This window comes from Solea solea, chromosome 14, assembly GCF_958295425.1.
Source record: "Solea solea chromosome 14, fSolSol10.1, whole genome shotgun sequence".
Taxonomy (NCBI): Eukaryota; Metazoa; Chordata; class Actinopteri; order Pleuronectiformes; family Soleidae; genus Solea; species Solea solea.
In genome coordinates, this window is record NC_081147.1 from 18846565 (window position 1) to 18859932 (window position 13368).

At 39.2% G+C, this 13368-nt stretch overlaps 2 protein-coding genes across 6 annotated transcripts; one reads left to right on the plus strand and one right to left on the minus strand.

The window, feature by feature from the left end:
* The first annotated feature begins 1507 nt into the window (after positions 1-1507).
* On the plus strand, positions 1508-4043 carry zgc:162144 (RD3 domain-containing protein). Its single transcript, XM_058650385.1, has 3 exons — positions 1508-1720; positions 2349-2656; positions 3108-4043. The coding sequence occupies exons 1-3, from the start codon at positions 1715-1717 to the stop codon at positions 3478-3480; spliced, it is 687 nt and encodes a 228-aa protein (XP_058506368.1). The 5' UTR covers positions 1508-1714; the 3' UTR covers positions 3481-4043.
* Positions 4044-4183: 140 nt separating this feature from the next.
* On the minus strand, positions 4184-10752 carry stx5a (syntaxin 5A). 5 transcript variants are annotated; one of them, XM_058650382.1, is made up of 12 exons: positions 10541-10752; positions 9905-10110; positions 8678-8748; positions 8407-8462; positions 8183-8253; positions 7951-8067; positions 7651-7707; positions 7472-7553; positions 6490-6576; positions 6230-6333; positions 6008-6129; positions 4184-5674 (listed from the first exon to the last, which is right to left on the minus strand). In XM_058650382.1, exons 2-12 carry the CDS (start codon positions 9965-9967, stop codon positions 5515-5517), a joined length of 990 nt encoding a protein of 329 aa, XP_058506365.1. In that variant the 5' UTR covers positions 9968-10110; positions 10541-10752; the 3' UTR covers positions 4184-5514. The 5 variants fall into 5 exon arrangements, with proteins under 5 accessions (XP_058506365.1, XP_058506362.1, XP_058506363.1 ...); XM_058650379.1 differs by having other exon boundaries at positions 8678-8751; positions 10541-10751; XM_058650380.1 differs by having other exon boundaries at positions 8678-8751; positions 9905-10136; positions 10541-10751.
* Positions 10753-13368: the final 2616 nt, after the last annotated feature.

Sequence of the window (13368 nt, forward strand, 5' to 3'; positions counted from 1 at the left end):
CTGAGGGATTATCCAGCTATTTAAAAATCTTGGGAAACACTTGGACGGTCTGTGCCAGTGTGGATTTCCAGAAACATTTTAACATGCTTTATTTGCATGTGGTCAATTAAAAGGAGAAAGGTAACTGTTGTTTGTTGAACTCACTGACCACTGGACTTTTATTATTTAAATCAAAAAAAAAATTATTTTTCAATACTGAGAAGAATCGTTTTTATGGAAAAATATGAAGCGACAGAAACTTTTTTCTTTTAAGAAGAGGGACTTTGGACTGTGGTGGAGAACTTTGCTGAAGAACGTCTAAATCTGATTGGGAATGATGTTAAATTAACTTTTTCCAGTTTACCAGCAGACAAAATATGTATGCATTATATGAAGTAAAGAGGATTTAACATATATAATGTAGAAAATTTGGTATCAAAACTGCACCAAAATGACAACAAAAGAATAGGCTTTCACATAAAAACAACTTTGTGAGGAAACTTTGGAACATTACATTACATGTCATTTAGCAGACGCTTTTATTCAAAGCGATTTACAATGGAATTCAGTACAATCAGCCAGGGGTGGAGTCGAACTTGCGACCATTGCGACCATGATGTCTTTCGCACACAGGGTACCGGTCTTAACCTCTGAGCCACTCCAGCCCCCATGTGACCTTATAGTGACCTTATAGTCAATTTCTCACTGTATGAATATGTGTTTAACTTAGTTTTAACACGATGCTTCAGGTGTTAGACGACAAAAGTGGAAGTAAACTTTCAGACTTTACTCTATTTCTGTTCTTGACCATTTGCCATTTAAATGGTTTAGTTTCTTGTTGATTTCAAATCAACAGGAAAACACATTGAATCACTCGTAGGCAACTATAATTAGATTATAACAGGCATTTTCCAGGTAGGCTCTGGATTTGAATGTAATCTGGGATTTGGCGGCTGAGTGCTGAGTGGTGCAGAAACCCAGGAATTAGCCTACAATTACTTTACATACAACACCATATGCATACATATACTGTACTATATGCTGGTGAGATGATCTGCCAACACCTTTTGCGGTTTGTAGTGAGACAAAATGGTGGTCATTATCCAAGTTTATTGTAATGCTTGACCACAGCATTTTCAGAGTCTTAGGAATTATTGTCTATGAATAATTTTTCAGGCTTTCACTTCATTATTTTCACAGACCAGACGGGGTGTGACGGCAGTAGCCAAGCTGTCAGAGACCAGAGTATGCTGGTTAAAATTTAATGAAGGCCCACTTAAATCTCTGTCTGTGTGGTTTGAGGAAGTACCTTTCCCCTGCCTGCTTTAGTTTATGAGCTGAAAGAGGAGAATAGCTTACTTGGCTATATATGCAATTATGTAACCAACCCCACATGAAATTGGTCAGTCACACACACACAAGCACACATACTCCTGTCCCTGCTCCTGCCACGAGATAAGCTCATCTTGTCTTTATTAATACAGGATTACATATTCTCAAATGGACACACACACACGCACACTTCACACGCTCCTCACTAAAGTATGCACACTGACTGCCAAGGACCGTTAAAGGTAGCACGGCAGTCGGGTATCTGTGTACCACTGGTTGGAGTTTCATCCTTTGCACATCCATGGAGACCTGATGTCCATTTTGCTGCTAACAGAGACTTTACCAGGCAACAGGTGGATTACTGTCAGACACAAACACGCCACAGTTTTGTCGATACACTTTCATGAAGGTAAGGCAACAGTCATACGAGATAAGACTTTGTACTTTTTGCACTAATTATTTTGTAGGATCCAATATTGTGTTCATTTCATTTCAGATTTTGTTTAATTGATTAATGCAGGATTATATGTTACAGTGTAACATATGAACAGTTAAAGGACTCAACTGACTGCATTAAGCAGCTGCGTTTAAAGGGAAAGAAATGTGGTATTTAGTTATTTAGATAAAGGGCCCCCGGGGTTGAGTTATCACACATTCATGGCTCGAAACGCGTGTGATAGAAGTTGTGCTAGGTTAGGTGTGAAAAGGTTTTTATGACCGTTATGTCACTGTTATAAAACTAAAAAATGTCAAAGTAATATTTTCATGTATTGCAAGGAAATATTTGGATGGAAATGTGCCTTGGCAAGTGAAATAAAGGTGCAAAGCCTTTACAAGACTTGGTAACTGAGGAATAGAAAGAAATTTGCATTCAAAATGTACAAAGTCTCCTCTATAGACTGACTGATAGGGGGATTCAGCTGTTTGTCTGCAAAATTAGTTTCATGAACATTATGAATTTGATCTTATAGTCAAGTAAATACCACAGCCAGTTATGAAGGATACTGCACTCCACTAATCCTGTCCTTCTTTCACAGATGTTTCCTTGGTCTGCCGTTTTCACTCTGGAGCCCAAAGTCCCTGGCCATCGCACTGCTGAGGAGTTGGTAACAAACACTCTGATGTTGGAGCTGGGAGCCATGGTGAAGCGCACTGAACGCATCCGTTTGGAGAGGATGACAGAGGGCAGGCGTCGCCGGCGCAGCTCCACCTCCACACCTGACTACAGCTGGCTGGCGACCACCCCGACCCCACACCCATACGAGCTGACACCCGGCGACCTGCTGGAGCTGCAGGACCTCTGTACTAAGATCCCTCCTGCACAGTGTGGTCCTGTGATCGTCAGGTGAGGAAGACGGCAGGAAAGACAAGAAGGAGACATACTGTATAGAGAAAGAGAGGAGGGGACATATTATATACTAGGCACAAAGTAGAACAGCTTTCAGTGAAATTCAGAAAGTATGAGCCAGTGTGAAGAGCAGATGAAAAAAAAAAACATGCAGTGATTCAAATAACTGAAAGATAGAGTACCACCATGTTAAAATCTAAAAAACAGAGGAGTTAAATAGAACATGTTATTCAAGTAAAACATAACATTATTGAGAAAAAGAAAGACCTGCTTTACTCTAAAAGCACTCTGATACTTTCCAAAAAAACACAGTAACATATATTAAAAGATTTACATGTTAAGCCAACTAAAGAAAACATAATCTGTACTTGCATTCTGAGGCCTTGTAAAACCAAAACCTGTCTGTCTGTATCTTTCTTTCGACCTTGTTACCGTCTTGTTTCTGCAGGTTCAGGAGGCTGGTGTCACAGATGGAGCCCGAGGTTCATGAGGTCGCCCGGCTGTTTCGCTCAGTACTGTGCGACTGTGTGGATGAGATAAACGCAAACAATTACGTTGAGATACAGGACACTGAGTTTGAGAAGCGGCAGCGCAGCATGAGTCTCTCTTTTGTTACTTTCCGCACCAAGTTTCGCACAGGGTACTTCTTCAAGGGCAGCGGCATGAGAGGCTCCAGAGGGAATCTGCAGCAGCAGGTGGACTGGTCTGACGAGGAAGAGGATGGAGAAGGAGAAGAGGAGGCAATCAAGGCCAGGGCAAAGAAAGGAAGGAGCAGGAGCATGCCAAACATTTCCCCACTGGAGCAAAGTCTCCATGGGTGAAAAGGAAGGAGATATAATCTTGAACGGATAGTGGGGGAGCTGTACCTATAAAGATTATTTTGAAGAGAGGCAGAATAGATTTTAAAATCATTCACAAGTTTCTCTTTCCTATAACTTCACCTCTATTAAATGTCCACACACAGACGGGGTTAAAAAGACTGTATATAGCTGATAAACTTAAGTAAAATCCAGAGGCATTACTGAACTGGTTTTAAAATTTCTGTGTTGTCAAGTGTTATATCTTGTTTTTTATTCTCAGCCTTTAGCCATGCTAGATTGTTAACAAAGTTATTTTATAAGTAAAATTTTACTGTATCTCGAAAACCAATATTATGAAATTATACATATCTCATGAACTGCTCCTTTAAAAACCACACGTTGAGAAAGTTCAACACAGACTCATCTTTCAGCAGCCATTTTGGATCTCTGAGGGAGTCCATTAATAAGCAGGTCAAGTGGAGAATTATAACAATCATCTGCAATCTTACGGTTTGTGGTTGGTGTACGTGATATAAAAAAACATTTGGGACAATTGAACATGTCTGCTTCACTTTAGTGTGATTAAAAAACCTTTTTCACAAATATGTCTGTGTTCTCATTTTAATATAGGTACAGTCGAGAAACGCAACACTAAACGTGATTTGTCATTTTGGTCCCCAAGCACATGTTAAATTTTATTAAAGAAAAAAAAGAAAAGAAAATGTATGCATCATTTTCTATTTATTGTAGTTGAGCGGGAAAAATAGTTATGCAGAAATCTGTCTGGTGCCTGTAACGTAACAAATGAACATGATGAAAAATAAATATTACATGTCTATCGTGTTCATGGCATATAAACTGTTGCCCTGTTCACTGCCTCGGTCTCAGCATGGCTTATCATATCACTGCAGACTAATCCTATTATCTCAATATCCAAGCCATAAATGCCAGCACCTCATTATTTGATTCATACACACGTTCTTATCGATACATCATTAACAATATTTGCACTTTTTACACGTAGGTCAAGGCATTTGGCTAAAAATAAAACGAGGGCAAAGTTAGGAGAATGTTTTCTTTTTTTCTTAAAAAGTAGTGGTAAATTAAATAACATTAGACAAAGAAGCGAAGCAACTACTTTACAGTGATATCCAACCAGACACTTCCAGGGAATCTGGCTGAATGAGTCACTTCAATAGGCCTTCAAACCCAGAGTAACCCCTTCATAAGTACTAGATACTGGTCTGCAGCACTTGCACAACCTGCCTCATGGCCAACGGCCATAGTTAAAAAGCTGTTTCTTTACATAAGTTATTAACATTTCGTACAGCCCATTCCTGAAATTTACTTGAAAACTTTCTCGTTCTTTATTTGCCCTCCCATGTCTTTGGAAGACAAAAAGCCAAACCACAAAGAATGTCTTCGTATTATGTCACAGTTAAACAAGAGTACTCATTTGGCAAACAGGCTTTGAAAGAAAAATATACTGATAAAAAAAAATTGTCACATCATAACTGAATGGTGTTACGTGAAGAATTATTGGAGTTATTCTCCTGAATAAAAAGCAGGTAAACTAAAAAAGCAAAATGATCTGATGATGAACTGCAGCTCTGTTTGGCTTTGAAATAATAACAACAATGCTAAAAATGTGGCAAAGGGGGTGAACAAGAAAAAAACCCTCAATTAAAAAGACAGTTTGCAGAATCAAACCATTAAATTATAGCCATTTTGATTAAATGTTTATGAGAAGTTGGTCAATAAAGAGCAGTTTTCTGCAATCTCTATATAAAGTGGGATTTTAGTTTTTTCTTTAATTAGGACACAGTTCAACACCACCTCTCTTCACAGATTCATCAAAGAAAGACTGAGAGTTTGTGGCTTGGTAAAAACCAAACAATTCTGTTTTAAACTGTGAGTTCCTCCAGCCTCCATCAAACCGTCCTTTTGCTATAGAAGCCCGTCCTTCACCTGGACTTGTCGTCTCAGTCCAGTTTTAACGTTCATGTCCCCTCATGCGATGTGTCTTCCACCTTCCTTGAAATGCTCCTCCTTACGTTAGGCAAAGAAGACGACAAAGATGATGAAGAACACGATGAGGACGAGAAAGATCTTGATCATCAGCCAGCGGTTGGAGGAGACTGACTGAAAGTACTTGAGGATTTCTGAGTGAGCGGCCTCCACGTTCAGCTGAGTGTCCTCCACATTTGCATCGATCCTGTAAGAGATACACGACAGGTAGAGAAATCAGTGACACTGCAGTTTCACAAATACAAACGATTTCCTTTTAAATCTGACATGGGTTAATTAAAATTGTCATAATTAGATTAAAGATTAATAAAAAATGTATTAATTATTATACATTTATAAATCAAATTGTAAAATAAGAGATGCTTAATATTTGAAGAGCAACAGTGAAGAAATCTTTGCTTTGAATATATTTTGATTACTATGTATGTAGTTTCGCCAATATGTCCCATGTAGGTGCACCGTTTCCCTTATTTTTCTAAAAATCCTATGTACCCATCTCCTCTGTCTTTTTCCATCTCACCTCTGGATCGTCTCCTCTTGCTCTTTAACCATGTGAGCCAGCTGCTGAAATATAGAGCTCAGCTCCACGATGGTGCTTTCGATGTTCTGCACGGTGTCTGCACGGCTCTGGATGTATGAGTCCTGTTATGACACAGTCAGTGGGATTTCAAAGAGGGGGAAACATCAGTGCAAATAAACACAGCTTTTAAATTTCACATTAACGTCAAAGAATTAAGGTTACCTGCTCATCAATAAGTTGCAGTTGCAAGGGATTGGTCTGAGAGTCCATATCGATGGCCACATCCCCCAGACTCCGCGACTCATCCTGCATCAGGACTGAGCTCTCTGAAGGGAGACAACAAGCAAAACAAAAGACAAAAAAACATTTTCAACACCATCAGATGTAAAGGCTTAATAGTAGAGGGGAAAGCAGTGAGAACAGCGGACACATACAGAAGCTAGTTAAAACCGCTGGAGGAGTCAAACATTCCAGGGAAATACCTTTTAAATTTGAGGTTGTATAGCCCTGGTAGTCATTGCGCGGCTCACGAGCTGCATGCGGCTCCTGGGCCCCTTTTTTGCGGCTCCCTAAAATATTTTTTAATTTTTGCATTATAGAGACCAAATACAGTAATAATCATTCACAAGGACTTCGAGCAGCTCCCTATTACAACAGCTGTTCTGAGAAGTACACTGGCTATCAAAGTTCCTGGTTAACCTATGTCACATGTGGAATACATTTCAAGCAGTGTGCCGATTGTAGATATCCTCAAATGATAAAATATATGATTTTTATCTCAAATATTTTTTATAATATTTCAATTCAAGTACATTTTAAGTATATTACTCATACTGGGTCAACACAATAGTCTGTCTGGACACATTAGCATTAATTATCAATACAATTAAGCTGATCCATTGTGTGTTAATTTTCAAGGTATTTAAAATTAACACTTTGCTTGAAATTGTACTAATACTGACACACAAAAGGCTGCTCAGGAACATTTTACTGCCAGTGTAAATGCCTGCATATTGAAGCTGCCTGTGTTCATTCCAGGGTCTCCATCAAGTAGCATGTTTAGCCATTTGTTTGAGTAAGAGCCAGATATGTTAAAATTTGCCTCAAGGCTAAATAAAGGTGTGTTCACGCAATACACTTTTAAAACTGCAAGCAAGGTTCCATGAGTCAGATGACTGATTAGGAGCAGGTCATATTTAACTTGTCCCACATTTCAGGTAACATCACTGTTCTGATCCAAGACCGATTCTGACCGGTATGTCAAACATTGAGAAATGGTTATTTGCACGAAATGTGTCTGAGGCTAAAAAACAAACACCCTCAAAAGTCAGTATAGAGTGAACACTCCTTTAAGTAGCTACAACAGCATGCATTGTTTACCTCTTATGCCATTACTTGAATGTTTAAAAAAGGAATCATTTGTAAGCAACTACATGCACGAAGCCACGGTGTGGACAGACATACTGAAATTGTTGGTCATCAGAGGAGAAGACGAGACAGGGGGCTGGGAGAACTGCTCTCTCCTGCTGCGCTGCTGTTTCAGGTTCTGCAGGAAAACAGAGGGATGAAAGGAAGATAAAAAATAAAATAAATGAGAGGAAAACCATTTCTCATTCAAGACATTCATTTGTTTCTCATCTCACCTCCGTTCTGACTTCTAGAACTGATTTGAAGTCATTGGACATTGAAGCCAGTTTGGACTGTGGACAACAACAACAAAAAAAACATTAGTTAAAAGGTAAACAATGTTTACACAGGATTTCTTGAAACATTTGTAAAGGCTGTTACAATACAAACCTTTACCCTTCATGTTCTTGTATGTGAACAATAGCACAATGTGATTATAGTTTTAAAATTTGGCACATGAAAAATATTTATTATAAAATGGAATGTCATGCCATGTAATATACATTTATGTTGAATTAGCACATCAATGAATATACCTGTAATGACACCACTATAGTGGTAGAGTGGGTTTGGATATGTCTGCTGCCTGGAGTTCCACGGGACCTCACCAAGTCCTGCAGTTGTGCTATCTGTTTGTTTAAACTGTTGATGTCCTAAAAATATCAATGCAAAATTAGTAACAGGATCATAGATAACTGCTTTATTCACAAGTACTATATAGTATGTTTGCAAATCCACATTTCATGGGATATAAACCATTCAACTCACTTGTTTTATAATGTACGTTAGCTCCTCAATCTCCACTGCCTTGTCATCAAATAGAGATTTTCTCTTTGCCACTAAAGCATCAAAATAAAATAGAAAAGCTTTTATTGGACTATTGTGCTACACCTCAAAAACAAATACAACATGAACAATGTGTGCATTGGATGATATCTTTAACAAGCCTAGGATTTTAATTGATGCTAAAACAAAATTAATGGGTAACTTACAAATAGTAAGCTTTTCCAGTTTGGCAAATGTATTGGTCAAGTCTTTTCCAATTCTCCTGCAAGGGAATAAACAAAAAATAAATTAAATGTTATTCTAACCAAAAGTTAAATTAGATTGCATCAACTTTATCAGTATCTCCCTGCTAACAAGCTTTAAGAAAAGCTATAAGCTAGACAGTCTGTGAAGAATCCCTCCCCTAAAATTATACGCAAGTGCCAGTAAATATTGAGCTTTCAAAACATGCGAGTAAACAGACAGTGAAGAACTTACTTAGCCATAAGTGTGAAGTCACTGCGCTGTCTAAGAGCACTGTGAGCTGGTTTACTGGGCTGCAATCCATTCTGCTAGGGGAAGTAAAAACACATGTTATACAAAACACACATACAAAAATTAAGACGCTGGTAAGCAACCATGACATATATCACAAGTGTGACAAATAATTGGTTCACTGAATAATAAAAATTAAATGATTCCTTCAGTGATCCGGTAGTGCCCCCTTGTGGAGAACAACCGTTGGCCAATATATTGACATACTATACACTGACTTGCCTCTTTTTACCATTTTATTGAGAATAATAATCCTCTATTGTTGCCAGGGTAGACATAAAGTAAAACAGGCATGTTAACTCACACAGGTTAAGAAGCACCACTTTGTACTTAGTTTGTCAAAAAAAGAAAAAGAAATGCAGAGAGGAGTCGGCAAAGGATTGATGATCAGGTATTGACTTTTAAAGGCTTTGAATTCAGATCCCCATAAACAGTTATAATTATTATTACTGTACAACAAGGAAACACACACAAAAGTACTGAGTTGAACAAAAACCTTTCTAGATCTCTCTAGATGTTTTATTCTTGATGGGACATCTCCTTTGAGGAAGTCTTGCCGCTAAACAATAAATAAACATATTAAATAAATTAAGGACTTGTGATTTTCTGCTGTTGTTTTTTGGAATTTGGATTAAACTGCATCAATACAGTTTTGTTTCGTTTTTAAAGGTTTCTGAATGGGCTGGGAGCCACAGTGGTGCATAAAGGGGATGATCTGAGATATGTTTGACAGTGGGATCATACTGAAACAGAGCAGAGACAACAGGAGATATGGTTCTCACAGCTGCTTCTGTGTGCCTCGTCATTCATAAATACAAAACAACACTTGTGCTGTGCTATAAGCATGCACTTTTGAAGATACCCATTATTTCAGTTGACACAGTAGTCTTCTGTTATTTAGACTTCCTAAAGCCACTGGATAAAGGCACCCGAGGCTCTCACATGGAGACGTATAAAATCCCACACATGTTTCCATGTAAAATAATTGAGTGTCCCAAAGCAGCACTAACCATTATTATAATTATTTAGAAACATTAGCAAGTGATGATAACGAAGGAATCAGAACCAAAAGCAAAAGTAACCAAATCAACGCAACAATGAACAGAAATGTCTTATCTAGCGTTAAGTGACCTCTTTATTATTGTTGTTGTTGTCATGTCGTTAACATACCTGTCTGCCCTGAAGAGATTTACAGGCCGACTGGAACTCGACGGTCCGGTCACGGCACGTCATCCTGCCGCTGGAAGAGGGGTCGCTAGCCCGCTGTCACTGCAGAAAACCACCGGGGAGTATCGGGCCCTCCTCCGCTCTGTGGTATGGATGAATAATAAAGAGTTCCCGCTGTGTCGACGAACTCACATCCAGGGTGAAGTATCCTTCATGGACACAGGTACACACATGTCTGAAAATTCACCAATTAAAACAACATTTTGTATGCTTTAACTACACCAGTCTCCGGCACCGTTAGCTCACACTTGGTTAAGCGACAGACGGCTAACGAGCGCCACAACTCGTGATGACAAAAACTCCACAGGTGAGCCAAGCTTAAAATACACATTATTATGTCACAAAGGTAATCCGAAGTGAGGAACAGCTTTGTGTATGTGGAGGCCGCCCATCACGACACAGCTGATCGCGGCCTCACCGGCTAACCACAGGCTAACCACCGGCTAACGTTAGCTGCAAAGATGCTAACCAATGTTTTCGACGCGGTATAACATTCTTCATTACCTTAAATATACACCAAAACGACATGCAAAATTTCACCTAATTAAAAAAGACAAAAATAGATCCGACTGAGCTTACTTGAGTTTCTATTAGACCATATTTCCCGAGCTCCCGATGTTTGAGTCGAAAACTAATGAGCGCAGGAGTTAAAGTTCCGATCCGGGTCATTTCCGGCATTGACGTCACTGCCACGTCTCCTTATTTTCTTCTTCTGTGACGTTTTACGGTAGTTGGGAATGTATTATCTTTACTGCCCGCCTTTAGAGTTACTCAATCACCTGAACATATGTTCGTCATTCACCTGTGTATTGTGACGCGTCAAAAAGGACGTTTGGAAAATCGGTGGCCGTGCACAACGCACCGTGGTGGAATATGTCTGCAATTGCCACACACCGCCACCAGGGGTCCTCCCCTGTACTGTTCTTTCTTACTGCAGTTTTCATCTAATACAGTTTAGTATTACAGTAACATGTGAGAGTGTCACAGTACTAAGTGAATTTAAGATTAAGTACGAATTAGTGTAAAAGTCAGCAATTTAACTTAACTTAAATTTTCAACTTGTAGTTCTCAATTTAAATAATTGAAAGATACATTTATTTAAGTACAAGTAAAAGTCTAAAAATGTGCTCAAGTAATCAAGTAGCTTGTTTAAAGTTTACTTTTTTTTAACAAGGTTGGGGTTCTTTCTTTCTTGTGTAGTGCAAAAAGGACAAGGGTATACAAATGTCACATTAACTGTTTTAATTAAAGGCAAACCTTTACAAATTAAAGTGCCGACAAATTAAAATATGTAAACACATAATGTATCAGTCAGAATGGGTCACCGATGCTTTAACTTTCTCACTCAGGGACCTTAATTAGCACCTGTCCTCATCATTCACCTGCTCTTATCATTTACCTGTCCTAATCATTCACCTGTCCTCATCATCTACCTGTCTTTATCATTCACCTGTCCTCATCATTTACCTGTCCTCATCATCATTCACCTGTCCTATTATTATTTTAATTCAGACCAACATTTTTTCTTCAGTAATTAAAATGTAGTACAGTACTTCCAAAAAAACATCCTTAAGTAAAAATAAAGTACACAAAAAACCTACTCAATTACAGTAATACGAGTAAATTAATGATTATATGCTTGCCAAAGCACCGTGTCATCATGAAAAGAAAGAATCATGCTAGTGTCAAGCAAAACAACATGTGCCATTGGTGGTGTTGTGTCGATGTTGGCAAATCAAGCTCAGGTGGAGCAGAGAGAGAGGATGTGATTGGCTGCTACCTCAGGGAGTCGACCTGCAGGTACAGTATGATATGGGAACAGAGATAACATCCAACAGGCTCTCTGATCTCCTCGCTTGTCTACTGGTACCTGCATCCTCCAGCTGACAGGACCAAGCATGTCAGACCACAAATATGCCCTCACCTATTTACCCACTAGACCCCCAACCACAAAACCTCTAGCCTTCCTACACCTCCCCCATGGCCTGCACCACTTACATGCCACCTCACCTTTATATACCACCACTAATCCACCGCGCGCATCTCTCCCTCAAAAACACTCCTCTTCGTGCTTTTCAAGCATTATTTGATGTTTCGATCTGATGAACAAAAATGAGCCACATCTTGACGAAGGAGACTAGTTTCTTATTCAAAATCTTCTTCTGCACATGCCATTAAGTTGCTGGACTATATTAATTATAGTATATTTTCATATTTTATAGCCATATATGCTAGCAGCAGGCTGTTGCACTATGCAAACATGGACAAAATAACAATAAAACACAAAAAATGTACAGATATTCATAGTTAATAGAGGGTTTATGGAGTTTCCTGTCATGTATTGTCTGTGACTAGTGTAGAATAGTTTTTTACTTTCTAAGGTATGAATATAGTACATTTAATTAATAAACATTTTTTATGTGGACATTTTTTTTTTTAATTCAAATAGGAGAAATGAAAGGCCTGACACACTGTTCAACATTAAATTCTCATGATGTCCTTCAGTAGACAGAGACAGACGAGGCCTGTGGATCCACGTTTCTGTTGGAGATAACGCTGTTTGTTTGTACTGTAAAATAAAATGAAAAAAGGTCCTCTGTCCTCTGTGTTCACAAGAGACATCCAAAAACACTAACTTTCCCACTCCTTTCTCTCTCTCTCGCTCTCTCTCCCACTCACACACAGTTACACACACACACGCAGTACAACGGTGATACCATCTAACAACACACACACTCTCAGGCCAGATAGCGTGCAGTACCTGCTTCAACACAGCTGCTGCTACAAAAGCAGGGGAGGAAACGGCTGGAGTCATTAGAAAAACACGACAACGAACGCAGGGAAAGCAAGGTGGAAAAATACAGATACATGTGTAAAGTCTGAGCAAAAGAGAGAGAGAGGTGAGAGATGGATGGAGGCAAGCAAAGAGAGAGGTGTACAAGCTGACAGTCGAATAATATACACAGGTAGAGAGGAAGTGAAATGAACAGAAAGGACACATTTGTTCTGAAATGCAGATTTTGGAAAACATGTATCTTTTCTGTAACATGATGCATAAGTCGCTCTGTCCTTTTCTCCCTCTCTCTCTCTCACTCTCTTACTCTGTCTCCCTAATCTTGCAGCTATATTTAGTACTGGCACAATGCCCCTCCAGACAGACTGGTTTGCAGAAGCATTAGCTCCTCTCCTCTCCTCTTCTCTTCTCTTCTCTCCTCTCCTCTCCTCTCCTCTCCTCTCCTCTCCTCTCCTCTTCTCTTCTCTCCTCTCCTCTGACCAGGATGGACAGGATTAGAAATAAACATATTCGAGGGACAGGTCAGGTTGAACAGTTTGCAAGTAAAAATAAGGTTGAGGTGATGGTTTGGTCACATGCAGAGGAGAAATAGCGATTATTTTGGAGCTGCCGG

Coding starts and splice junctions, on each gene's coding strand:
- zgc:162144 (XM_058650385.1), top strand. Junction 2,657..3,107: donor TGTGGTCCTGTGATCGTCAG/GTGAGGAAGACG, acceptor TTGTTTCTGCAG/GTTCAGGAGGCTGGTGTCAC.
- stx5a (XM_058650379.1), bottom strand. CDS start 9,967: ATGACGTGCCGTGACCGGACCGTCGAGTTCCAGTCGGCCTGTAAATCT. Junction 8,068..8,182: donor TAACGTACATTATAAAACAA/GTGAGTTGAATG, acceptor TGATATTTTTAG/GACATCAACAGTTTAAACAA. Junction 7,554..7,650: donor TTCTAGAAGTCAGAACGGAG/GTGAGATGAGAA, acceptor GTTTTCCTGCAG/AACCTGAAACAGCAGCGCAG.